Source organism: Dermacentor variabilis, chromosome 11, assembly GCF_050947875.1.
Source record: "Dermacentor variabilis isolate Ectoservices chromosome 11, ASM5094787v1, whole genome shotgun sequence".
Classification (NCBI taxonomy): domain Eukaryota; kingdom Metazoa; phylum Arthropoda; class Arachnida; order Ixodida; family Ixodidae; genus Dermacentor; species Dermacentor variabilis.
In genome coordinates, this window is record NC_134578.1 from 34088951 (window position 1) to 34116896 (window position 27946).

At 46.9% G+C, this 27946-nt stretch overlaps 1 protein-coding gene across 3 annotated transcripts; it reads left to right on the forward strand.

The window, feature by feature from the left end:
- The first annotated feature begins 448 nt into the window (after positions 1 to 448).
- Positions 449 to 27946, forward strand: LOC142564666 (SIN3-HDAC complex-associated factor). Of its 3 annotated transcripts, none has more exons than XM_075675770.1 (5): positions 449 to 542; positions 12810 to 13069; positions 13554 to 13707; positions 14446 to 14764; positions 19988 to 27946. In XM_075675770.1, exons 2-5 carry the CDS (start codon positions 12836 to 12838, stop codon positions 20385 to 20387), a joined length of 1107 nt encoding a protein of 368 aa, XP_075531885.1. In that variant the 5' UTR covers positions 449 to 542; positions 12810 to 12835; the 3' UTR covers positions 20388 to 27946. The 3 variants fall into 3 exon arrangements, with proteins under 3 accessions (XP_075531885.1, XP_075531883.1, XP_075531884.1); XM_075675768.1 differs by lacking the exon at positions 449 to 542 and adding an exon at positions 1018 to 1102; XM_075675769.1 differs by lacking the exon at positions 449 to 542 and adding an exon at positions 9835 to 10332.

The window sequence follows — 27946 nt, forward strand, 5'->3', positions numbered from 1 at the left end:
CGCAAGCCGGACTGCCTAAGTACCTTCGTCGTCGGCTTCTTTTACATTACGTTATTTCTTGATTTTCTTCTACAAAGAAGTGTGACACACTGCACCTATGTAAAGCATCATGACACCCCGTTACGCTTAATAGCAAGGGAATATCATACTATCAAGTGTCTGTGGCGGTTGTAACATTCAAAACTGGCGCCGAAGCACCCATTGAATGGCGTTTTTCGCGGTGTCTCGTAAAAACTGGGAAAATCGATGCGACCACTACGCGCATTCATATAAAGGCACAAAGGGCACACGAAAACTTGCAGCAAGTTGTAGGATTTGTTCGGCGTATCAGTTTTTTTTATTGTTTTGCCTCGAGGGAGAACACCCCGAAAAAGCGACCGTGCGCATTGCGCTCAACTCCTGCGAATGTCGCTTCCCTGCAAGGCAAGGTCGAGAGGTGGTGAAGCCGAGTGTCGGTGAGGGCATCGCTCTGCCGGGTGCGAAACGTATCGTTTGGCCGTTGAGACACGACGGAGGTATCACCAGAAGAAACGACTAGCAAGGTGAGGCCCTGCGTAACGTTTCTGAAGCGCCGATCAAGGCCGGAAAGCGTGTGCCGGAGCGAAATTGGAATCGAGGTCAACCCAATCGCCGCGCAGGCAGCTCAGGCCTAGTGACAGGGAAATGCGTGTTAAACGATGATTATTGGCCTTTTACTTCGGCGGACGTGTAGAACTCGCCAGAAAATTAATGTTGCCATTTATGGTTTTTCGTACAGCCGATCTTTTTATTACGAAATGACGCCCGTAAGGTAGCTGCCCTTGGCACGCCGCATCGGTGTGAGGCTTTTTTTCTTTATGATTGCGCTGCGAGTGTTGGTATTCCGTGCTGTTGTGATGTCTAAGTAACGAGTGTTGAGTCGGCAATAGATTTACTTGGCTTGATTTAGTGATTGCTCTCCATCAAACGAGACTACGAGTGTAGCTTGTCGCGGGGGGGTCACGCCTGGGAAAAAAAACGAGGACGTCGGCATGTGCGCAACTGCGGCTGTGAAACTGGCTTCCGTTCGCCCAACTGTTTGTGCCGAGCGTCGGTGGCGATCCGTTCCTGCGAAGCTGAGCGAGTGAGTATTGTAATTCCGTTTACCTCGTTAAAGCTCGCTACGACACTCATTCCGTCGCGCTAGGAAGCGATGCCAACGCATTCGGGCGCTCCGCGAACTGGCTCGGGTCGCTGACAAGGAGCGCAAGGTGGCGAAAACTACGTCGCATCAGATTTGTGCCTAAGCCTCGCACCATTCATTCGCGCTATTTCTGCGACCCACTCGACTCGCTCGCGGTTCGCCGCAGCCTTCAGCGCGTCCGCAGCGTAGTCCGGAATGAGCCAAGTCTTACCGGGCTCCTTGTACGACCCTTGTCAAGCGATGTCACACGCTTTGAAACCGGCCGGCGCCCGAGCCGAGGTGTGCGCAGGGATGGCCATAGCGTGCGGCGCGGAGGGCATTGACCGCTTCCCCTGCGCATGGATCGATTCTCGGGTGCGCTTCCTATAGCAGGCCCATCTTTCTGGGGCTGCCATGCGCACATCGTCTTTTGTGTCTCTTTCCTTTGGCTCGTGCCTGCGTTCTCGTTGTCACCGTTGCGCCGATCGTCAAGACGCTAGGCGCCCGTGGCAGGTGCTGGCTAGCAACGGTTGTTTGTCGAGCGCACGCCGCCGTACCGGACGGCAGCGGTTCGGCCGGCCTCCCCCCACTTTTTTTTTTTTTTTCTTCTCTGGTCTCTTTTCATTCTCGGCGTAGGAGAGCCTCTGACCCATATTCGTGAGCTGTACCCGTTTCGCTGCTTTCGCTTGCCCCTACTTCGTGGTCTCGAGGTTGGCTGCGCCGTAGGAACACGTTTTCGTTCGTGCCAAGTCATTGGTCGCTCGTTACCCGCTGTCACGACGACGTAGCATTCAAGCGCTGCGTAATAAGCCCGTCGCGTTAGCGACTTGGGTGACGCGTAGTGTAGTTTGCTTCGTAAGGCGGCCTGTTTAGTGCCGAAAGTGGTCCGTCTTGGACGATACGATACCGAGTGGCGACGCTGATAGTCATCCGACGAAACTAGTACGCTTATTACACTCTGCGTATTTGGCCGCTGTTTTTTTAGAGCTTTTGTCAGTCTTGCTGACGTCTACGCACTAGTTGCATCGAAGTCTGTGTGGAACTTTCGCATTGCGCGACTTTGGTGTTGTATATGACCTGCCTAGCAAAAAAAAAAGGGGGGGGGGGATTGCAAGAGCTGGCATGCAAACATAGTTAATTATGTTTTACCGGCGCCATAGTGTACTAGTACAGCATACCGGCGGTTCAGTTTTGCTGAAGGTCATCTCAATCCCGCTTCGATAACAATCTCTACAAAGTGCTCAGTCATGCTGTTGCCGTACCTGTTAATATTTCGTACCTGTAAATGTTACTATGAGCGCTCAGTCGTACCCTGTCTCTCATTTAGTTACAGGTAATTTCTGAGTAATCGCATGTCTGCTCTTGGCAGCATGTTAATGATGGGTAGCAGAGGCATTGTTTGTATTTCTTTCTAGCAGAGGCATCAAGTTCTTGAATAATGAGATGCATTTAAAGCGCCATGAACTCTCGTTTACAACTTGTACAGTTGTTAGTGGGGGGCAGATCGTATGTGATCGCTAGCTGTGCTGCAGCTTGGTCGACACCGTAGTCTTTGCAGGCATGGCAAAACTTATGCCAAACCTGAGTAAGTGAATGTTTATTTGTATTTCACTGTCAGCACAAGAACAAAACTCTTTCTGTGCCTTTCTATTTTTGGGCACCTCCGCAGGCCTGCCTCAGCAGCATAGAGGTGATGTGCGTTTCACCTCTAAATTGACTAGCATAAGCATTAACATGCCAACTAGACTGTCTGGCAAACTAACGGTGAATCCACCTGGTAGTACAGAGCAATAATTTTGCTCCACAGAAAATTTGTTTTCCACGGCCATTTTGTATTGACTTGAGCTGTGGCAGATTGCTTTTTCTTTCCGAGTTGCCGAATCACAAATTGAAATGGATGTTCACGAGCATGCCACATGCTGTACTCGCAGCACAACTTTCTGTGGCAATGAAGTGATAGCTAGGGAGGCAAAGCACACACAAATAAGAGCGCTATATGTGTGATATTCTAATTCGCATAGGCACTAGGCAGCTGTCGTAAGGCGCCAGTGGTGAAAGGCGCTGGTGAAAGGTGCCGCGAACAGCAGCAGTAAGAGCACTGGCATGTGAAGCAGACGACGTGGCGAGGGCGCACACGGCATTTCCAGTGTTTGAGGCATGTTTAAGGTCTGGCATACTGGGAAACGCATTTTTTTACGTCTGCTTATGAGTGAGGTCACCACTTGTACGAGGCTGGTCACATTCATGGCATCAGGTATTTATATAAAGTAGAAGATTAGTGCAAATTACAATGCAAATGCATCCTGTAAACAGCTCGCCACGACGAGCTAGGACGTGCAACATTAGCAATTTTCCCTATATTATTTGCTGTGCACGTTAACTGTGCCACTTATTTAATCCTGTAAATTGGCGAAGCAGCGCAATGATTACGGGCAGAAAAGGAAGACTTATGTCTCCCTTGTTTGTTTCGTTCGCTGCTTCATTGATCACACATGTGGAAGTCCCCATTCTCTGTCCATTGTAATTCTTTTTCCTTTGCAATGCTTCGTCGACCCTAATGTCTTAGAAACAGCCCAATCTTCAGTCTTGGTCTATTCTACACTACTTAGCACGACAAGAGCCGTTCGTGGTGGCCTGTGCACGTGCAAGGCTGGTGTTGACGGGGACTGTTAACACACCACTGCATTTGTGTTTGCCGTCTGTGCACAATAAACAGTCATGCACCGACACAACCAGAGTTGGAAAGTGTGAGGACGGAAAATGCACTCTAAAATGGTAAGGCTAAGCCACTGAGAGGACGGCAAAATAATGACTACAAATCTGAGTGTTTGCCTTCGGTGTGCAAGCTTAGGAGCTGTTGCAGCTGCCATGGAGAAGACACGCAATCCACATGAAACACAAAGCTCTTGCGTATGAATGGTTCCTTTAGTAATGTTAAAACAACTAGACAAAAGCAAAGCATCATGGGAAATGTACAGTGCTCAGCCTATAGACTGTTATCTACAGATCGCGCCTATTCAGCCTTTCTGTGGTTCCATCTCGTGAGGCCGCAACAAAAACCTCTTGAACCGAATGGCCTCAACAGCTTCCGTAATGTTTCAGTAACTGTTAACGCACCAAAAAATGCAACACATTTGTATGGATTTGGTTCCACGTGGTATTTCGGCAGTGCAAAACAGGGGAAACGACAGAACACATTCAACCAACGTACCCGGTGGGAGTGCCTGCTGCAACCCACCCAGCCATCACATGCCATTACATGCACAGCGCCACCAGTCCAAACTTATCCCACGTCCGGAGCCTATCAGCTGGGAAGGAGGAGAAAACAAAGCCCTTACTCACACAGAGCAAAATAAGTGCCTGTGTGTCTTGTTTCTCTGTTTTCCTCTTACACATTAGGGAAAATGTAAAACCATTGCATGGGTAAGCTATGCTGGTTCAGTCTTTGTTCCAAGAAACAAACACTGCTGTCAAACCCTGCTGGTTTACTTGGTGCAATAACACATGCAGCAGAAGCTCCATCCTTGCATCTTTCCCTTCATTGCCACAGAATGCTGTCTGTGAGTATGGCTGTGCATGACAATTTACTCTGCGATCCGAAATGCAGCATTATCGTCTGCTAAATTTGGATTTCAAAAACCTTGGGTTCTATTTCGAAGATTCAAGTTACGATTCCAAAACAAATCCAGTTTGCCTCCGGCATCAACAGCTGCATTGCCGGTGGGAATTGCTGGTGAGCTTGTGATGATGTCATACGACATGCAGCAGTTGCCAAGTCCATGTGCATAATGTGAATGAAGCTTCAAAAACAAAATTATGGGGCCTTTGCTAGCCCATGTATTGTTGTCAAATGTTCAAACCTATCGATCATTGAATGACCAACTTCAGAAGAAACAAGCTGGAGCAACAAATGGTGTGGGGCATTATTCACATAAGTTGGGGTAGCAAAAGGAATTAGTGTGTAGGGCACTGCCTGACACCATTTTTGCAAGGCAGAAAGTCTCGTCTTTGATCATTGTTCTGTTCTTAAGCAGACATTGCCCACGACCTGTTGTCACGTTTTCAGAAAGCCAACGTCAGAGAGCCCACAGAATGTGTGACGATTCTGGGAAATGTGGCAGTTTTCATTAAAGGGCTGTCTAAGCTGCAGCTGTGTCAAGAGATATTAACGGGGCTGTTAAATGGTGGTCGTACAGATGTTTGCGGCAGTGAGATTGTATTTTGGTACAGCCATGACCTAAATGTGCCACCTGTTCTGCCAGTAATATGCATTAATTTCCGATTCAACATCTACAGTTAGCAGTGCTCTGTTTATTCTCTTTGATGTCTCTTGCTAGAAGTTATAATCTTGGAAACACTAAATAACTTAATATTTCTGAGTGGAATACAGCACCCTGTTGGTCCATGATGGAATTAGTAAAGATTTTATGTAGTGGTAGCCCTCACCAAGAGCTGCAACATTAATTATTTCTGGTGGGGTTGATAGTGTTAATAAATAAATGAATGGCCATGGACTCATTTGAAAGCACATATAGCTAGCTGAAGTCATTCCGATGGTGGTGAACTTAATTCATAAGCGTTTCTGTACTTAGGTGCATTAGGTGGATAAGTTCAATCCAGAGCCCTCTGCTGTAATGGCCCCATATTACATCATGCATGTAAACATTTGGATAGCTGAATGGAATTATGCAAGATAGCATTCATACTTAATCATTGTATTTCAAAGAATTTAACATAAGCCCTACTACCCAGAAACAACAGTTGTGCAGTGTTGTGCAATTTTGTTTTTGCAAAGCAGGTGTATTATTACTTTCATTTTTAGTTTTGCTTACCAGATAACTTGTGTGGAAGCATGCTTCCGTAGGTCGCAAACTTAATTGCAAGGACAAAGCGTGTCCACAATGATGTTGCTTCAACTTCAAGCAGCTTAAGCCTATAACCTCACCCTTCTAACTTCTAAAAAGCGGAACCGCTCACTGAGAACTACGGTGATGGTAATGATCATTAAGGAACAATCTGTTAATTTCAAATTGTGTTCGAGATTTACTGTCATTCCAAACATGGGAAACGAAAGTTAAATTATGTTTTTGTTTCCATTGCTTGTAGTTCCTTTTTAAATTATTTTTTTCTGGCGTTATACGCACTGCTTATTTACAAGCTGTGAGGCCAGTGTGACACTCGACGCGAAAATTCTTCTTGAGCGTGTTGCGTAAGCTTCCACTTCTGGTGACCTGCTAAGCCTAAAGTAAACCCGCTAGGCCTAACCTAAACCCTCTAAGCTTTGCTTCGTGAAAGAGGAAGCACACGCAGTTCGAACTAATGTAATGATAAAAACATGCGCATGGGTCGCAATTTCAAGTTGTTTTAGATTTACTTTCATTCTAAGCATGGGAAACGAAGGCTGCTTCGCTTTGCTTGGTGAGCGGCTTCGAAATTTCCTTTTTTGCTGTCTACACGCGCCGCACATCTGCGAGCTGTGAAGACGACGTGCTGCCAGACGCATAAAAAGCGTTCTGGACGTTGCGTCAGCCGGGTCATTGGGCTGGCCGACCTCGAAATGACATTGGCGCAACCCCCCATCTCCACTCGTTCATCCCCTTTTCGTCTGCCTGCGGCCCGACAAACAGGCCGTCAACACGTTATTGCAAAAGAGGGGAAAAGTTGCGTTAGGTGCACCGAGACAGCGCGTGCGAAGAAGCTCTCAAGTGAATCCATGCATAGTCTACAGCATGGACCGCGCTTCACATATTCGTAGCCAGAGGAATTGAAAAAAAGATTGCTTGCGCGTTAACTGCCGGAGTTGCAGGCGCTCTCACCTCGCAGTGAAGTCGTATTTCGTCTGCTGTGTGCAACAATGCGTTTGCATTAATGCTTCATCCCTGGTTCGTCCGGCAGAAGCGTGAAACCTCTATGTACTCCCGCCTTGGCCGTTTGACATGGACGACCAATTACGTGATTCAAACCATGCAAGGTAACTGCATGAGAAAGCGTCCGGGCGATCGGCCAGAAGCCGATCGTCATCTGCGCCGGCGATGCGCACGTCGCTTTTAGTGTGTAAAAAGTTATATGAAAGTCCCTGACCTCGAAACCATTAAAAAAATAATGACAAGCGTCAGAGCGCCCTAAATAATTTACTGTTATAGCTTTCCTACGAATTCGGTTTCGTTTTGCAGATGATGCATGGGTCATGACGCAGAAGGTCGGTCACGTGAGAGCAGAACATGTCGACGCTTTGGCACTTGCTCCTTAGCGTCCGCAACTGCCTTGTGACAGCTCCGGAATCCGGCACATTCGACTTTCGCGTTGCCCCAAGGGAGCGCCGCAAAAACCGCCTGAATCTCGTCGATCGGCTTGATATCGGTGTTACTGGCATTGCGGTTGGTTACCTGCTCGTCCATGCTCCACGCGTAATAATTTTTTTTTTCCAATCGGGGTAGCTAAGGGGCCAGCCGTTGGGACCGCGGAAATCGTAAAAAAAAAAAAAAAATTCTCTCACTTCTGAGTTATCAGATGGCAGGGAGCCGATACTTGCTGCCACACGTAGGGTCGCCCGGCGGCCGCCCGGATCTCCGCCCAAGGATTCAAAGCAGTGTGCAGCAGCTCCACATACCCGTTTGAATAGAGTACCCGTGGAGAGACGCGTGAGAGGCATTTCGTCACCCTCACTGGAGACACGTCTAGACATCGTCACAAATGGGGAAAACACGCGCAACATGGACCAACTTCTTCAGCCGCGGCCTAATATTGTCTGTTGCACCTCTGCATTTCACGTAGCGCTTTCGCTGTGTTCAGTTTGCGTTGAGCAGCTGTTTCGATTGAGCAGTCTGGCTGCCCGACACCAATTATCACGAATGCGGGTAACTTTGTCGTAATATTTTGGTGGCTTCCGCGCGTCTCTCATATAGCCTGTAGTGTGTTGCTTTGGGACTTTAGGACCCCTCATAAAGTCTCCCTTTGAACAGCATTTCACATAGTTCCGATTCCTTTTTTCGCTCCTCCATATCTAGCGGAAAATACCGCCTGAGAATTCCCGTTTCTGTATGAGAGGACCGGTTAGAGGCAGCCTGTTTAAACTCGGCGTATTAGTTTGTCATTACTGCAGGGACAAGTGTCCCATCAAATACTGGCAGCGTGCAAATAAATAAAGAAAAGAAGGCGGGGGTTGAATCCAGAGTAGCAACCAGGGAGGAGGGGGTGAACAAAGGCATAGCACCTCGTTTTCACTGTGTCGCATGGGCCAACCTGCAATTTTCTTTCTTTCTGTAATTAAAGGTAAGCACTTCGACAGACAAAAAGAATAGTAGCATCGCGGCGTTCTGTCGCTTGTCTGCTTGACGTACACGGTGGTGCTTTTTCATACCGTCTCTGTCTACAGCGTCAGAGCGCCGCAACCTCCGAGTAGCGCGTCTAAAAATTTCCTGTCTCCTTTGCTGTTGAGGCTTTCAAATTTTTTTCGCCACACTGCAGTAAAATGTGCAATCGTTCGACGCCGTACGTCACGCCGACGTCATATCGGTGACGAACAGGAGCGCCGATGAGCAAAGCAGCGCCTCCTAGCGCGATAAACTGGGCTTCGCACATCGCGCGTGGGTTTCGCGCCGACGTGTGTCGTCACGCTTCTCGGTATACTCGCGTGGAGGGCCATGCGCCGTCCGGGATTGCCAAATTTCTCAATTTTACAAAAGATAAAAAGGGGCTGCTGCGACTTTGTGCGTGTGAGCCCGTGTGTTAGCGTGTGTTAGCGTGTGCGACAGGCGCTCGGTGTGTAATAGCGAGCGCTCGAAAAGACCCGTTGTTATATACTTACTTGGTCGTCTGCCCGACAACGCATGCGCACGAAAGTTAGTCCACGTTTGGCCGCGGGCTGGTACGAGTCGTCTAGACGACTAGGACAAGAAAAAGCAAGAAATGCCGAGAAATAGTGCTCAGTAGCCTGGACGTTGCGAAACTCCGCTCTTTTATTTTTCCTTTGTCACATGACGATTGCGGAGTATATGGCTTGCACACTCCCTTGGTTTCGTTTCTTTTTCCCTTTGTTCGTGCGTGCGTTATTAGTCGTCTGCCGTTGACGGCGTCGAGTTGGTTGTGGCGCTGTTGACTAAAAAAAGGAGGAAAAGGCAAGGCCTTACGGGTATATGGGAAAGGGTTCCTGATAACCCTCCTCTTCTCTACAGAAAGCGTTGTAAAGAGTGCGCGTCACACTATAGAACAAAAAAAAAATGTTGTGCACTGCGCAAATGCGCAACCGTAGCGCCACACCGCGGCGGCTGGAGAAGAAATCGATTTCTTTCCCACTCTCCTTGGACCAAAGGTAGGGAAGGGAATGGGAGGAAGAGAAAGGTTTTTCCCGGGGACTTCCTGGGAAGGAATTGGGGAAAGATGGGATGCTGAGAGGGGTATTCGCGCTGCCGGGGAAACGCCGAAGATGATGTGCGTCTAGAAAAAAAATGAGAAAGGGGGTCAGAGAGGAGGACCGTAGGGAAGGGTACTACGGTACTGGTGCGAACGAAGGAACGTTGGGACGACGTCGGCGTTCTCTGGTTGCAGTGTAGGGAGCACGGGGGGGTCGACGGGGAAAAAGGGGACGGAGAGGGAATCGCACTGCGGAGCGCGAGCTCGCAGGCCCGGGCAGGGTTGACAGAAATCGTTAGATCCGCAGTCGGCGGTACCGCGCACAAGGGGGGAAGGGAAGAGCTGGTGTGAGAGAGGAGGAGCCAGTGGAACGTTTCCCCGCCGCCAGCTGCGCTCAACGCGACTGCTGCATCGTCGTCGTGGTCGACTTACCGTGGTTTTTCCCGAAGGCCAGTTTGCGTCAATTCCTCGTTTCTTCCCGACGCAGCTCGTTTGCGTGTCGGGGGAATCCGGGGTCTGGTTTATTCGCTGCTTGGCGGTGCGTCGAGTTCGGTCGAGGCGGGCGTGCGAGTGGACGGAGAGGCAGGTGCGGACTCGGGATCTCGCTTTCGGCCAAGGACGCCGCCGGGGCAGGCGATTGCCGCCTCGCGCTCGTCAATGACAGCCGTGCCTGCACCAGGGCGACTGGAAGGCGGCGGCGGCGAAGGGGTTTCGACGGCGGGTTACGCGGCTGCGACGAGCCTGCGGTCACGGTGTGCCAGGAGCAGCAGCGGCAGCAGCAGCAGCAGCAGGGAAGCAGCGTGCGGCGAGCGCTTCGAAGGTAGCGCTACGGATCGCGGGTCAGTATGTCGGTGTGCCGCGCCTCCCCCACTCTCCTATCTCCCTCTCCAGACTGACCCTTCGCGAAGCTCGGCGCATCCTGCGATCCAAATGCCGATCCAACGCCGTGGACGTCTAAATCGAAACCTCTCGCCGGATATGTCGGGTGCCGCGGTGCCTGGGGAAAAAAGTCCGCGCCGAATGCGGTCGCGGAGAAATCGCGTTCCCCATTTTTCGTCCTAACCCTGCAAACCCTTCCTTTCCACGCTGCGTGTTTCTTTCCGCCGGCTTCTCCTCCCCCTTTCTATTTTGGCGGCGCATCGCGAGAGCCCGCCGCAGCGGCCGAAAAGGAAACCGCTTCCTTTCTCGGCCCGGTCCTCCTCTCCCCCTAAACCCTTCGGCGACGACCTCTACAGCGCCGCGCGCGATCGCCAGCGATTCCTGGGCAGCGATTCCGCGAGCGAATTCCTCCTGCGATTTTCCCCCCCTTTTTTTTTCTTTTTGGAGGGAGGAGTCTGTCGGCCGGCAGTCAAAGAGAAAAGCGCCTTACCTTCGACCCTGCACTGGATGGGGGTGGGGACGAGTCTTTCACCGAGGACTGAGGGATCGTTGTGGCTTCTCGACGGCGACCTTCAGTTGCGCGATCGCACCCTGTCACGCGCGGCCGTGCGCGTGCCGGGCGACACGCGGAGCGCGACGGGCGGCTTTCACCCACGCGATATGTGGATATGTGTGTCGAGGTCGAGGCAGCGAAGGAGCGCGACCCCGCGAGGTCGTGCGCCTCTGGCCGACTGCTTCCGTTGCGACACCATCGACGAGTGACATCACCAGACTGCCTCTCTCGGTACTTGCGTAAAGCTCGGCAACCGTCTGCCCATTTGTCCAAGCCGCTTTTACCTTCGGCAAGGTGTGAATGTTGCCGGCGCGTTCTAATAGGCGTTCCTTAGCAGACCTTGTTACTGGTCGGCATATCGTTGTGGACACGTTACGTGGTGCCCGTAAGTGTTGACAGCAGCATAATGTTTTTCGCACATGACATACGTTATGTGTGGTGGCGCCCGATTGTCTCATTGCCCTTTGCTGACCTGTTAGCCAGAGCCACTTTCACCAACCGGGTCTTACCTGAGATTTGGCTGTGCCGATTGTCACTTACCTGGGTCACATTTACATAAGTAATCTACAACATCACTGAGTTAGTTTGTGTTTTTCGGTGAACATGGTACTTCTTCGCTTGTGCAGTTGCTTGACAGTACTTTGAAAAGTGGGGGATGCTGAAACTTGCTTCTTCTACGACAGTTTGTGTGAAAAGTTGGTACCCCTGATATTGTTCGTCTTATTCAAACACTGTCAGTGCAAACAACATGCTTTCGTTTTGGAGATCAAACTTTTTGAAACAGATTTCATTCTTGCACAATAAAGTGTCAATCCAGCTTACTACTTAACTATTCAGTGGTGCTAAATAAATCACTGCGGAAGAGCTCAGCTACTTTGTACAATTTTTAACCAACTATGCAAGGTTCAGGCTGTGTGAACAGTTCGTGCAGTGACCTTGCTGGCAAGTTGTGACTAGCTTTTGATGTGATGGAGAGTTTCGGAATTTGATGAAACTTTTAGATGTCCCCTGTTTTACACTTTGCAACTCTTGCTGTATTTATACATTTTAGCGCGAGTGCAGGTACCGTTTTCTTTTTGCAGGAATGAGGGCTTGCTCGCATTTTGAAATCGCAGCTTTACCGTTACCTTAACTTCATATTGTTTGCCCTTTATTTTCACACACCATCATCACTGCTCTTTGTTAGTGTAAGGCGTCTGCACATGTTTCTGAACTGTACATTTGAAGATTTGCCCTGAAACGGAAACCATTGAACTACATCTGAGCATTTGCTCTGAAACTAAAACCATTTATCTACATTTGAGGATTTGCTCCATTACTAGAACCATTATGGACAATAAAGAGAACTATTAAAAGCTGTATTATATAATATGTTTTCGAAATATAGAAAAGCTCTTGCTATAGCAAAGGCATGGCATGCTTAAAAAGAAAAAAAGTCTGGTGGCAATGTTTATATTTCCTCATGCCAGCTTCTCGCAGATGTCACAAATTTTGAAACCATTCACTTTGGTTTAGCTCATTGTTTGTTGATAAAGAAAGATTGCATCCTACTCAAACCGAAGAACCAACATAGTAGTTTTGAGAAGTCTTGCTGCGCCAAAACGGCCTAAATAAGAAAAAATGCATTGAAATCCATGACGCAGCACCGATGCATTGGCTTTCAAGTTTCGGGGATAGATAAAAAAGAATGAGAGTTCAGCCTTTACTGTATTTTACTTTCTGGTTAACCTCCTTGCATTTCTTCTTGCTCTCATTTTCTGCTATTTAGTGTTCTTTTCACATGCCCCCATTTTGTCAGGACACTGTACTTGGTGAGACTTTTGAAATGGCACCGCTTTACACCACACTTTCGTCATGGTGGTGTTCTTGCTGGTGGTGTTGCAGTTGGAGGAGCTGGTGACCGGGCGGCCATGTTTAGCTTCCACAAGCCCAAGATCTACCGCTCTGCGCTCGGCTGCTGCATCTGCCGAGCCAAGTCGTCCTCATCGCGATTCACTGACTCCAAAAAGTATGAGGCCGAGTTTGCGCGCTGCTTCCGCATTGTGGCTGAGGATCGCCGCTCGGGCGAGATCTGCAATGCCTGTGTGCTTTTGGTCAAGCGCTGGAAGAAGCTCCCACCCGGTACCACCAGAGACTGGCATCATGTAAGTCCGGCTTTTGTGCGTACACATGCGTTCATTTGTGTGTGTGTGTGTGTGTGCCTGTGCAATAGTAATTGTGTGCACAGGAACCATGGAAAGTAACGTAGGTCACAGAACCCTTCGGAATTTTGACTTAGCTGATGTTGCATAACTGCAGTATTTATTTTGTCTGTGCAAGACATCTGATGTTCTAGTTCAGATTAAGAGGATGAAGTGGATTTGTGCAGGTAATGTGCTGTGTTGGTCATATTGCTGGTGGTCGTTTACTGTATCAGAATGGGCCCCAAGCGAAGGAAGTTATAGCTATGGGTGGCAGACGACCACGCGGAATGGCAAGTTTAGGAAATTTGCAGGCATGCATTGCTGCGAGAGACCTTTGTCCTGCAAAAACCATAGAATAAGCTAATGATGACGATGATAGCATACTTTCGCTGTCAATCTATGGCCAGGGTTCACTTTGTGACAGAAACTTTGGTGTCCTCTTTAGGTGGTTGACGCGAGGGCAGGTCCCGGGACGAAGTCGGTGAACAAGGGCAAGGTGAAACCGCCAAAGCGGCCGCTCAAAAAGCACCATCGACTGACCGCTGAGAAGCGGTGCAAGCTCGATCTGAGTGGCGGTGCCCTCTCGGACGACATTACCAGTGAGTTTTATTTTTTTTTAACATCCGCATGACATTTATGTGACACATATGTGACGCATGAACTGTTTATTGGATGTCATTCGCTTCCTTGGCTTTGGATGGTGCTGGCTAACACTCCCAAGGCTAGTTTACAACTGCATGTACTATTCTGGGCAAATGAAATGCAAACAAGTTCCGCCTTTAGAACTACCCTCTCCTAAACCTTGCTATAGAACACATTCTTTTGTTCCCACTACGATTAGCTTGGGGCTTGCAGCATCCTTGGTAATAAAATAATTAGTGCTGCAGAATCTTACTCTCAAGCTGTTCTAGCAGAATTTTGTTAAAGCCTTTGGTAGTAGCCAGTATAGAAGCAAAGAAATTTCATAGAGCAAGTGTGAGGTGAGCTACATAACCCTAACCTAATTTTAAGCTTACCTAACCCAAACTAACCGTACTGAAGCCACCTATCCCATCCTGCGTAACTAGCTACAAGACCTAACTGGTAAGCAATAGTATGTCTACAGAGAGACTAAAGCTTTTGTCATGCTCGCTTAATCGGTGGTTGATGTCATCTATACGAGTGTATCATCTTGTAAACAATGCGTCGTGCACATACGACACATGACTTGCGATGCTTTATCTGATGACCGCATGCTTCCTAGACACAGTTGTTTCGTGTTTCCTCTCTGACGTTTTTCTTTTTTCTTAACACCCCATAGCTAACTTCTGCTGCTTGCTTCTTCATTGCTTTGACAGTCGGCGATGAGAGCCTGAGCGAGTCATCGATGCCATCACCACCAGAGAGCCGGGCAGCCAGTCCGACCCCAAGCAACTCATCTGAGGACTCTGGCATTCTGGACGAGGATGAGGAAGAGTATGACGAGGAAGACCGCCGCCGGAGCTGCCGCACATTGAAATCACGACCACTGAAGAAGAAAAAGAAGAAGCGGAAGCAGCGAGGCAGCGGCAGCAGCCGCAGGGACGACTACGTGGTGGAATCGTCTGCCAACAGGCGGGGAAAACTAGCAACGCCTTTTAAGATCTCCTCGTTTCTCGACATGAGCTTCTGGAGGAAGTAAGTGGAGATGGGATTATGTTCAACTTATTTTTACGGTTTGCATAGACTTGACACAACTTGGGCCCATATTCTTAAATGTTACAATTCATTTTCCACTTTTATTATGCATTGCACCAAGGATGCAGTGCCAGCAAGGACGACTGTGCGGTGGCCTTATAGCCACACACGGCCATAACAAAAGTTAGGCATAACATGTGAGTGTCCACCAGCTGACTCGGTGGTGCACACCCGTCAGAAAAATTAAGCGAGAAACTCGATGTAATTGATTGTTTGATTGCTAGGTGAGATTATATCGGTTCTCATGCATCTAGCAAAAGAGAGGTGCAGGCCCGGCTGTATTGCCTGGTGGCAAGCGCCGGCATATAAACAAAGTAAGCGTATGCCCACGGGATAGCCGTGCGGGTAATCATCTCACGGCAACACTTTGAGTGATAAGAATTGAGATAGAAATCAGTTCTACCAACGCCCAAATTAGGCAGCAAATTAGGTGAAGTGGAAATACTCCTAAACAACTGCTGTGGCGCAGCCACCATGAGGCAGAGGGGGACATCAGTTCTAGTGGAAGCCAAGTGGTGGCAGCACAATAAAAATTTCTTTTAGAAGTTGAGAAAGGTTGCAGCATCTGACACTAGGTTCTGCTTCTTCCTGAAGAGGCGTCGCCCCTTCCCCTTCCAAACATTCGATTGCCACTTTACATGTACGGTGTTTGCCCTTGAAGAGTTAAGCAAACTTTATGTGAATCTCAAAAGAAGTGCAGTACAGATCCACAGAGGTGGCTTTTTTCTTTCAGAGAGGCAATACAGTTAAATCTCGATCTAACCAAACTTGATTTGACGAAGTTCCCGATCTAAGGAACAAATTTACATTTCCCGGCAAGTACCCACAAGGTTTCAATGTTCTCATCAACCCAAATTAACCAAACTAGCTTGCATTAAACCCTATTTAAAGAAGCTTTTCTAGAAATAAATCAGTAGAAAAAGCTGTAATTTCTTTCTAATTTTGATGCAGATGGGTTTTTCTTCAAGCGTATACTCTAATGCTATCGCATTAAAACATCTGCATGGTCCTAGCTTTATATTGATGAGGCTGCACGCCACGCCCATGTACGGAACAACGGACTGAGCGTTCTCTCATACCAGATGGCGCTAGGGGCAGTGGTAGTTGGGCCGCCCTCGCGGACTTTTTACACACGCAGGCATGGGTTGGTGGGGAATTACAATGCCATGGTACCTTTTCGGTGTCACTACATTATAATTTTAGATTTTGAAGGACCGGAAAATGTTTCACTTAATTTTTCGAACTTCCTGATTTAACGAAATAATTTGAGTGTGGGCATCACTTCGTTAAATCGAGTTTCAACTGTATTTGGTCCTGTGGACGTCAGAAATTGCATGAACTCTTTGATAGTGCGACTCTACTAATAAGCAGTTTAAGTTATTGGTGCTCTAGGAAAGTTGAAACTGGCCACTGTACAAGGCATGTCGACCGTAGTAGGCATCTCGATACCAGCATTGCTTTCACTAGTACATATATTTGTCCACAGACTAACAGTGAGACGCTCAGGCCTTTTGCTTTTATTTTCTTGGAAAGGCCTTCCTCTTACAGTTCAGTGCAAAATTATGTGCGACAGAAAGCTGCAGGACTGATTTATTTATTTTCTACAATATGCAAACTCAAGAAATGAGTGTTATTGTGTTGCTTTGTGTGTACTCAGGGCAAATGTAGCCTTGGAATGGTTTCCATGTAAACTCCATGCGGCAGAGCTGTTTTAGCAACCCACTTCTCGGCTTGTTGGCACATTTAGTAGGCATTTCATGAATGGTGTGATGGGCACAATTCCTGAGCAGAGAGTCAACATCAAGGTCTGTGTTAGGCAAAGGAAAATCTCTAGTTAGATTCACCAAGTACAATATGACAAAGCATTACCATGTATCTGAATGGCAGTTACTGCAAAAAAATTGTTGTGTTAATTGTGTACATGATATCAGAAGATCTGAAGTTGAACAGGATGTGTCACCAGATGTTATGCAACAATTCTCGCGCACTGACAGCTACACCAGACATACAGAACACAGAAATATTCTGTGTGTCTCTTACACACAGAATAGAAGCAAACCAGACAAAATAATTGCTACTGAACATTTGGAAAGTGGCAGAAGTGATCCAACATTTGTGCTAAGTATCATTGCCAGAAATTAATGTTGGTGCTACCAGTGTGACCATCAGACGAAGCAACAATGCACTGAGTGGAGAGGTCATTCCCCCTGAGAAACGCAGACAGTTTTTTATGTTTATGTCGCAGAGAAATATTAGGCCAACATGTCGGCCCAGTGCATCTTTAGAACACCATCCGCGGAGCTTGAGTGCAACTCTGACATTCTCTTGCTAACAATGGTTCACCGTTATGGAGAAAATGCAAAGTTTTTTGTTGTCATGCAACGAGAATTCTCTTTGTGGAGGTGGAGTTCAGCACCTAGAGAGTGGGCATGTGAAAGCGTACACACAAGGGACCTGATGATATCCTGATGCTCTGAGGGATGTAATGTTGCTGGAGTCTGCTGTTGTGAGGCCTTATCCTGCTGCCAATAATTGAGATCAGCTAAATGGCTTCACATGTGAAACTTTCCCAAAGCTGGAAAGGAAGAATGTCAATTTGCATGCTACTGTGCCATTACTGGCAGTGTGGAATGAATAATAAGAGCATCCCCATTTTAAACAGGTAGGCGGCAATTACCATCAAACCTGTTCTTTCTGCTGCATCTTGTCTTGACGCCTGCAATACTCCTCGTGGTAACGAAGCCTTCAGTCCTTGCCAATGGTGCGCTGTTGGTGCCCCCTAGTGGCAGCTAGCCGATTTTTAGGATTCCCTAGAGGTCAAGAAGATGTCCGAAAAATAGGGCAGACCGAAAAAATGAATACATACATTTTCATGCCCCCATGTGCTCAAATCGCTGCAGGCATGTTCGAAGTTGCTCTAAAGGCCTGCCAGTACACTTATCAGGCATATCAGTGCTTGTATTATGGCAGGACATGGCAGCTCCATGCGTGTATAATTAAGGAGTACTACGTCCATTGACAGTAGCCCCTTTCCAATCTTGGTATGCTTCACCGCATCACATTATCTATGCTCAACAGCGAAACATTGCTGCATTGTGGCAAAGCTGACTCTTGGGAACTGGCATTATGTAACATGTGACCCTTGCCATGCTTTCTGCCCTTTGTAGCCATTGACAAAGATGGCAAAGGTGGAGTTGGCACCATTGATGACTGCGGCAAATTCTTTCAATAAAAATTGTGACATTAAACAGCACAGCAGGAAGCTTGGTAGTGAACATCGAAGCAACTAGGGCTAGGATTGCCACAGCTGTGACTAAAGCCCTTACATACATGTTTCCACCAGCTATGGCTGCAAGTGTATCGGCGTGTAACAGCACTGGTTCGGGAGGCTGCGGCATGATAAAAAATGGTGGCAGTAATGGCTTTGATTAATGCCATTTCGAACGTGCGGTCGCTGCAGAGATTCCCAAATATTGGTCGGCGAAAGGTTTCAGACATTCCTTTACATTGACTCTATCGGGTGTGGGCATTGCCCGAATTGTCGGACATGTCCGAAAAATTGGCGGTCCAAGCGGTTGCTTGTTGACTGTACAGTCATACATTAATGGTGCCTGCAGCAAAAAAACTGCTTTTTGTTAAATTGAGAACTGTGTTATACAGTAATACCTCGTTAACTTAAAGTAAAAATGTCAAAATAAGCAGATTTTTGAGATAAGCAAAGTTGCGGAAATTGCTGTGAAAAGTCAAGTTATTCCTAAAAAAATTCACTGCTACTGACCAGCTTTTCAACAAGAGCTTCTAAACTGGCTCTTCGTAAAGGTTTCAAAGAAAAATTAAAAACATGCCAGAGATATCAACCAGCTCCATTTTGCAGCACTGCCATTTTATTCAGTGCATAAAATCTGAATAAGGCTGGTGTGCTTCACACATCGCGTGAACCGATCGTTCCCGCCGCTACACTCAAAATTTTTTTTTCCCCCGCAGCAAGCGAAGCATGTCTTTTTATTTTGGCTGATGTCGGCACCTCTCGAGGTCTTTTGCCGCTGTTTCCATCGCCTTCACTGCCCCTCCGTTTGTAGCCATCCCAGCGATTTCGGCGTCAGTAAATTTACCTGTCACCGGTACGTCCTGCCAGCATAGCGTGTACTCGTGAATGCTCGCATCGCTCTCTGTGGCACCATTCTCAGTAAGTCCGTGCCGTGTGCATTGCGTAGGCGACTGCCAGTGTATGGCATTACAATAGTAAAGCTGTTTGAACAAAATTGAAAAGGTTGGAACACTACGCAACGCACACGTGGCAAAAGCATTCACGAGCACCCGCCACGTGAGCAGGATGTACCGCAATGCACGTGGCAGGTGTGCTCTTATTCTACGTTGCGTAGAATAAAATTAAAACGGAAATCGTACCTATGATGGTAAATCAGGGCTGCGTTGCATAAAACGAACAAAACGAACTGTGTGTGCTGTTTCGCATGCCCTGCTTCAGCGCACGCCATGGTTGCTTGACAAAGTTGCAATGCCGCTAGGTTCTGACTGCACATTCGGAGAAAGCATCCACTTTGTGGTAGGCTCGGCCAAGGCGCGGCAGCCTCGCGCGAAGCTTATTAGACTGTCCGGTGGCAGAGAGTTCGTTGTATTCTCTGTGAAGATTTCGAGATATCCGCCATCTGGCCCAAACACGCTTTGATATAACGGGTAGTAAATACGTGGCAGTTAGGGGAACTGGTTCTGTGCCACAGGAAATTTTGACTCAGACAAATTTTCGATATTTGAAAGTTTGAGTTAATGAGGTGCAGTGTAATCTTGATAAACGGAAACCGCTTAAGCGGAACTGCCGCTTAAACGGAACACCGTCCTCATGATTGGTTGGTTTTGTATTGATGCACTGCTCTCTGCAATGTCTCTCGGTAAATGGAGCTCCAGTTAAACGGAACCAATTTCCCTGGTCCCTTGAGGTTCCGTTTAAAGAGAGTCTATTACTGTATTAAGGTTTTATTGTTTCAGCAGCACATGTAATTGCTACACAGCTTCCTACAAACAGATCCTCCTGTGTTAAAGTTTGACGGTTCAGTGGCACTTTCTCTCCTGCACTTGTGCAACTCGGAAGCTGTGGAATGTATTCCACGGTCATCGTCTGCTTCTCATCACAATCTCTCGCTACAGGGAGAAGGTCTGCTGTGGCATCATCTTCAAGGGGCTACACGGGGAGGTGCTGATCTATCCCAAGCTCCTGCGGCCTTGCCGATGCAGACGGCGGCGCCTGGGTACCACAAAGGCACCTGCAGAAGTCACCGATGCCGCCAAGGGCGGTACCCATCTTACGGCAGAGGACACCGACACATCGACAATGCCAATGGACATGTCGCCATCCTCCACCATAGAGTCATCATCTGCGCCGGTTACCACGGTACTGATGCCCGAGGCATTGCCAGCAGACGACATAGGCACATCTGCCGCCCTCCTCTTTCCCACACCCGAGATATCGGACTGCAACCCAAGCAGTCCAGACGCTTCTGAAAACCTCTCGCGCGGTTCCACCTCACCAGACGGCGCCAGCGATTAACGTTGGCTTATGCCTTAGGGTGTCCCACAAATTCTTTTTCGTTTTGTTTTTCTTGCTTCTGTTTGTTTTCTGTTTTGTATTTATTTCCTCCCCCTCTACTTGTTAGATTCATGTTCAATTAGTAATCTCAACTGTATATGCCCACCTCCACCCCTCCCCTACACATATCCAATCCCTCCAGACTTGTTAATCATGCCCTGCACCTTGACCTAATTTATTGCCCTTAACTTATTCCCTTGTTATGACAAGTGCCGGTTGTTTTTCTTCCACTGTCATGCTTAGTTGGCAAAAGCTTCTTTGGGTGGGGAAACTGACACATGCATCATTATGTTTTCGACCTGTTGCTTCTGTACCCTCCTTTAAGGTCTGCCCGTGTGTTAAGTTTCAGTTTTCCTTTTCTTTTGCATGTTTCAAACATCCGTCGTGGGTGTACCTTTCTTTTCTTTAACACAACTTTTTCACACGTGCAGTGAGGCTTGGTAACCAAGTTTCTCTTGCCGGCAGTGCTGCTGTGTTTTCTAAACTTAGTTTGTGTTGGTCATGTTCGGTCTTTAACGTTGCCGATGTAACGCTTCACCACCCCATCCTGTTGTTAAATTTGACATTTTATCCGAATTTGCTAATGAACTTTAGTGGTTTTCGACATACCAGACATCTCCCCGTTCAGAGGGAGATCTGTGAGGTTTTTTGCCACAACAGAACGTTAAGTAACGTGACTCTTGTTTTAGTGTACATGCAGAAAATGATTTGTAATAGTGCCCAAGCATTGTTTCAGAAGACCTGTTTGTGTTTGGTGTGCATGAACCCCGGAAATTTGCCATTGCACATTCTGTCGGTGAAACTGCTACGCATTTCGTTGCTTCGACTCGGACCAATTTTGAAGCCACATTATTTTCTCTTTTTTTTTTGCTTTTAAAGCCAGCAAGTGCAGTTTTCATACAGTACATTCCAAACCTCGCATCAGCATAGCATTGAGCCTCCACGTTTCATTACTGGAATTCGTTTTTCAGTTCTCCATGAAAGTAATAGAGCCTGTACAATGGAATGCGGCTGCAGGCACCATTTCCAGTGAATCTTGTATTTGGTTGTGGATCTTCATTATGCTTGCAGGCCGTTGTATACCTCAAATATCATGAAAGCTTATGAACAGGTTTCTTTTCTTTTTTTTCTTTTTCTACTGCATTTTTGACAGTGGAATGGCGTAATCAGGTCATTTCTGGAACAAAAAAACGGAAAATAAGAAAAGGTAGCCACACTTGTGGAAGCTATGTCGTCATTCACACCTCGTTCCAACAACGAGTACATCAAAGTGGTGAGAGAGAGAGAGTGCATCACTTCTTCGCCAAGTGCATTCTCTGTGGCGGGGTGTTTAAGTTCAGCAGTGACGTTGTGTTGTGACACCATTGTGGGTTTTGTCCCCGGGGTTTGCTTCAACTGCGGGGGTACTTACTCTCTTCCCGCGACCTATGAAGCAGTATTTTGCCATCTAGTTGGTTCCTTACCAGCTCCTTGGCTGTCATCAGCCTTGCTCACCACAAATATGCACAGTTCCGACAGGAGGCGATGAAGTGTTTGCACCGGATCCCATGGAAACGTCTTGTTGTCTCTATACTTGTCCTGAACAACGGCGTGGTCATCCCTCGCGAGGAAAAAAAAAAGGAGGCTGCGCGCAGGTTTCCCAACTGAATCAAAGGGAGTCGGGAGCCGAACTGGTGGGGGTGGCGGGTGCATTGGCCGAAGTGTCGCCGTCAAAGTCCGTCACTCTCCCTGCACCCTTTCCTGCTGTGGAAGTTGGTATTGCTCTGCTGCAATGGAATATGCAAGCTTTCTGCATGCTCATCAAACCACCACCATGCTCTGCGGACTTGTCCGGGCGAGACAGCAGTGCGCCTCAATCAATGCTCCATCAGCAAGCTGCATTTTTATTCAGCCGAGCTGACTTGCGTGAGAGGTTCCGAAGCTGTATCGAACTGAGCTCGAACTCATCGTCCTGTCTTCCTCCTGCAGTTCACTGCAATGCATAAGGGCGCCATAGAAGCTGCTAAACTTAAAGTCCCGCCATGCCTCAGAACGCTGTTTCGAACGTGTTTCTGCCAGGCTCGGGGTAGTGGGAAGCAGCTGTGCTCAACTGAGAGCACCTTCGAGCGCCGAAGCCGCAAACGAGGTTTTTTCCTTTTTTTTTCTTCGGCCGCGAGGAGAATGTTATGCAGAACTGGTCACCACGTCTCGTTGTCGAGGCGAGTTGGAGGACTCAGGGAGTCATTACAAAGGCGACACCACCACATAACACATTTTTTCCATTTTTGTACTCTAGTCAGAAGGAAAGTCAAATCGCCGTCACCAGGTGGCGGAGGTATGGACAAAAAAACTTTGTCTCATTTGAGACGCACCCCGTCTGAGTTGATGAGGAGTAACCTAAGCACCGATGTTGCTCACAGCAAGAGTGGTCATGATGAAGGATCGTGGTGAAGGATCATGGATGAGCTGAACTTAGATTATCAAGTTTGCAGATGCTGATTTTTGGACGTATTAAGGACTGGCATGGATAAGGCTATTTATACTTTGGCAGGTTGCGTGGTTGACTTTTGAAGGTGTGCCATGAGTGATGAGTATCTCGGAGACTGCATGAAGTTTGGTATTCCTTCCTTGCTTTAGTGTGGTTTTTCTCCAGTGATATAGTTTGCTGCCAAGAAGCCTGAAAGTTTAACATTTGCTGCTTCAAAGCTTATATCGGATGGGCAGCATTTTGTTGATGGTGTAGATTAGGCCGTCTTGCCTGGCTTTTTGTTCAACTCTGCTCGTTCAGTCTTGGTTCAGATGTAAACAGGTGGTGTTCGGCAAGTGCTGCATTGTCTTGTTGCCTTGTAAACGAAGCAGCAAGTCATCAAAAGTTTAAACGTAATACTTGTTGCCTCGCCTTTGCTATATTTGGCTACAACTTGACCTTACAAACAGTACTGCTGACCTTCTTGTTAAACTTTCTGGAGGACCGGGTGAAATCATCCACTCGCACCCAAGAAAACTGCCGCCGGACTTTGCGAGTCATTGCCGTACCTGCATAAAACGCTGACTCGTTTGTTTTTGTTGACGCCACCAAGTACAACATCTTGTGTCCGCATCAGCTGCAGAATCTCGTCAAAATTAAGAACAGCTGACAAATATGGCTCATTGAGAGGTTCCCCCAGAAAGGCCCTCAGTCGTTGGGTGACAGTGCCCACAACTTGAGGGGTGTGTGTTGTAGTTTGGCTCTTATAGCTAGCGGATGCCATGTGCTGTTTCTCTTCTTGACCGTTGTTGTGCGCTGTTTTCTCCAGAGAGTGTTTCGCATTTCCCTGCGGTTGTTGAAATCTATGCCCAGCCCCATGTGAGTCGTTGGTATTGTGGTGGTAAACGAGCGAGCTTTTCAGAGAGGTTTCGGTGGGTGTCGGCCAAGCCTGCAGCAACTGTATGTTGCCATGTAATTCTTTTCATCTTTAGCACCTCAAGGGCTGCAAGTCTAGTTGCTCCATAATGACTTGGCACAACAGAGTTGCATTGTGAAATATTTGTGTCACGTTCGTGACCTACTTGTCACACTTGTGACACACTCTTGACTTTCATTTAAGTTTATGTATTTCCCTGTTTAAACTGGAAATCTGAAAAGTCGCAGATGTTGCAAAGTAGCATTATTATTTAATGTTTTCGTGCAGTTGGGAACTACATTGTTTTCAGTCTGAATATTAAAAAGCAGGTAGCACAGTATAGAGCTTGGTGTGGCATGACTGCTCGATTTGCAGTTGCTGAAAAAAATTTTCATTAGTCCTGCACTCATTGTAGAGTACATGGGCAAAGAACAAGAAAGAAAGCAAAAAAGAGAAGTTAAACATTGCTGCTCTGCGGCTTAGTACAGCAGCACAGATCAGATATGCTTGGCACATTAGTTTGCAGGGCTTGACAGCCACCGAGCATCTCTTTGCAGGAATGAAAGAAAGCTGCAGTGTTGCGAGAAAGTTGAGTAGACGAAATGTTGTTGTGAGCTTGTCGGAAAGTCACTGCCACTTTTTTCTAAGATGAAAAAAAAAAAAAGAATCCCAAAGCCCACGTTTTACCGCGCTTGTTCTTGCCAACCGGCTAAAAAGTCGTGGTTGCGTGTGTTTGGGAGGCCGGGTGTTCTTTCTAAGGGTTTTTTTTTTTTTTCTTCATAGCAGTGTGTGCTTTGTAACCATGTGTGATCGTCTCCAGTTGTTAATTAGTCCTTCTGCTGCATTCCAACATGCAGCTTTGCTGTCGTGCGATTCGATCCTCTGCATGCGTGTTTGTTCACCCAGTGACCGAAGTACATCCCCACAAGAACTGTCGCTTAGCTTTTAACACCAACCACCTCTTGTGGTGTACATAATGACACAGGGCCAAAACTGAATGCAGAACCTGAAGCACGTTAGGCTTACTTAATGTACTTCCTGAAATTTGATGCAGTGAGTCAAATGCGCAGTCGAAATAGCCCAAATCATACTCTTTTTAGCATTTCTATGAATCATAGATGCATGCACATCTTTTCTTTCATTTTGTCTGGTTTTCTTGATTAATTTTATACCTGAACGATTGCACATGCTTGACAAAATGGGGACTTTAAGCTTTTAAAATGATTCAGCATTTGGGTGTCGTGTGAGCGCAAGTTGTATTGATTGTTAAAAAATGTTTGCTGTGTTGGTGGATTGTGTGAAGAATGAAAGCAGCAGTGTTACATATGCGGGCATTTTGCGACGCATTACTTCCGCTGACTGCTGATGTAGCAATAGCACGAAGCCTAGGTTTCTTGCGCAGATTGGCCCTGTGTCATCCCCACTTGTAAGGTAGTGGCAATGTGTAAGCTGCGCTGCAAGAGCAATTTCTATGTTGTCCAGACACTGGGTACTTTTTAACCCCTGCAGTATTAGCTGTACATGGTCCCAACTCTGTGTACAGGATTTTTCTGCTTCAATGCTTGCAGCTGTGTAGCCTCGCAGTGTCCCCCATGTGGCATGAAAAAGAAAAGAATGTTTGCTATTAGAACATTTGATGCCTCAGCATAAATGTCAGACATCAGGCCTATGCTTGAAAAAACAATTGCACAGCAGGTCTGAGAAGGATTGGCCTGTTGTAGGGCTGCGAATCGTAAGCCAACAATTGCAACGAAGTTGCTCACTCAGAAAGATGTTAGAAAATATAGGCTAAGCCAGATTGGTATGGACTTCTGGAATACTGAAAAAGTCCCTCTTCATTGATGCCCCGTAGGCCAGAATTGGATGCATGCAAGCCAAGTGGCACCTGGACATTGAGACTCTTGCATTAGGTCTCTGTGATGTCACGGATATTGAGGTGTCCACTCAGTTTTATCTCGATTTAACGGTTAACAACACAGAAACAAAGACGACGGTGGATTCAGAACCAAGCAAAGGCTCAACATGTTGACCTTTGTCGCATTTTCCTGTACACAATCTGGCCTTGAAATCTGCCCCTCCTGCTCTTCAGCCCTCTTCTTTGAAATTTCAGAAGGGAAAAGTTTAGATCATTTTCTGTGGTAGTAACTGTGAAAGATATCCACTCTAGGCAAATTTGGTGCTTCTCTTTAGCATTCCTTTAATGCAACACAATCTTGCAGCCAAGTTTCACCTTGCTTCAAACCATTGCATTGAACATTGTGTGTGTGTCTTTACCTTTTTCTCAATGTATGCGTCCTACATGCAAGACCCCCATTCCTTTTCCAAAGCTTTCTTTCGCATTTTTGCGGTTCGTTCCTATTGTAGATAGCAGACATGACAGTCCTAAACTTGCTGTGTCATGACCGCAGAACCTCATGTGGTACTTAAGGGCATTGAGAAAAAAAACATATATAGCAGCTTGTTGTCAGGTGCAAATTATTTTCTTTTTGTCCGTGCATGTTTTTATTTTTCTTTCAAAGTGCAATTTACCTTTTGGTATGTTCTCGTGGGTGAGAATGTTTGTTCACTTAATGTTCATGTGTGTACATTTCAGATTTTTTCTTTCTTTTTGTTATTGTTATTATTTTTTTTACTTGTTTGCCGGCCTAGTGTTGAGTTGCATATTTAGGCCACTTGCATTGTGAATACACATTGGAGAATTTTTTTTTTCACTTATTTATGCTGGAAGCATTTTACAGGCTGACCAACTTTTTGCATGGCATTTTCATCTCGTTTTTGTCATCACTCCATATCGTTGAGATGATTATGAATGGGAAGAATGAAAATGCAATAAGACTGTGACAATGTTTCCGTTGGTGCACCTTAGACAAGAACTGCATGCCATCTGCTTATATGTTGCGTCTATTTTCCCTTTTCTCCTTTCTTTTTTAATTTTCATCTGTAATTGACGTGTCATTGTTGAGGCCTGCATGTTCCTGCTTTGGGGTTTATGCCGCTTGGCCTCAGGCAATTGCTCTTTACACAGCACTCAGGCCTGCGTGCATAAAAGAATGCATTATAATGAAACCATGCAAAATGAAATGTGATTTGTCCTCCCCGACGTTGCAGCTCAAATCGCACAGGCCCGGCTGTTTGAACGAGCCTCTCGCCATCACCTCTTCATTCCTTTTTGCATTCTGGAACATTTTTTGGTAGTTCTGTCCCCCCCAGTGCTTGTAATTTGCCTACCTGACACCAGGTGGCTTGAGCGAACGATAAACCGGTGATTCTCGTGGTGCATGCTCGTGACAGTGTCACGAGGTGCATGCGTCACGTCCGTGACTTTTGTCGTCTCTTGTCCTACCTCCTCGAGTCTGTTTCTCACGTCCCGACTATGCGTCATTATTTGTGTTATCATCCGTGTATATTCGGACAGTTTCTTGCACCCCAGCTCGGAAATGCCTGTGATTGTGCATTTGAAGCAAAACCATTTGCACCTTCTTCACATGTTTCAATTGTGTTTGGTGTTTTCTAAATGTAAATGCATGCAGTTCGGCGTAGGCATTTGTGGGGTTTTGCATAGCAGCACCATCTGGTGTAAAATTGGGAAATTCAAGGCTGCAAGATGTTTCTGTCAGCCATTGTACCAGCTATGGAGGGCAAAAGTACCTTGCCTATTAATGAATTGAACTATTAGACATTATATTTGGTAAGATATGAAAAGTTTTGCCAGATTTTGTTGCATTGCTGGTTCAAGGAAGGGTTTCACTTTCCTTAGGAAAGAATAAGTCATTTTAATGAGGGTCGAGATTCCTAAAGGGGATTCGCATTATCTGCCTAGCATTATTTGCCCACATGGTAATGGCATGAGTCTTGGCCATCAAATTAAATCAAGAGAAAAAAAATCTGCTGCATGTTAACCATATGATGTCGGCCAAACACGACGACGCTGCCTCGCCACACTGCATTTTCTAGAGTTTGACGTGCCCGGTCATAGCGAGTGTGCGTGCTTTCTATATCGATGTTTCCCTGCTGTCCATGTTGAAATTGAATGCGATACCATTGGTTTCTCAGAGTGAGCGTGGATGTAGTGAGTGTTCACAACTTGTTTTTTGTTCCCCCTTCATCGTAGTCATACCTCAAGTGGTCGTAGAAATAAACATACATCTCATGTCGAGA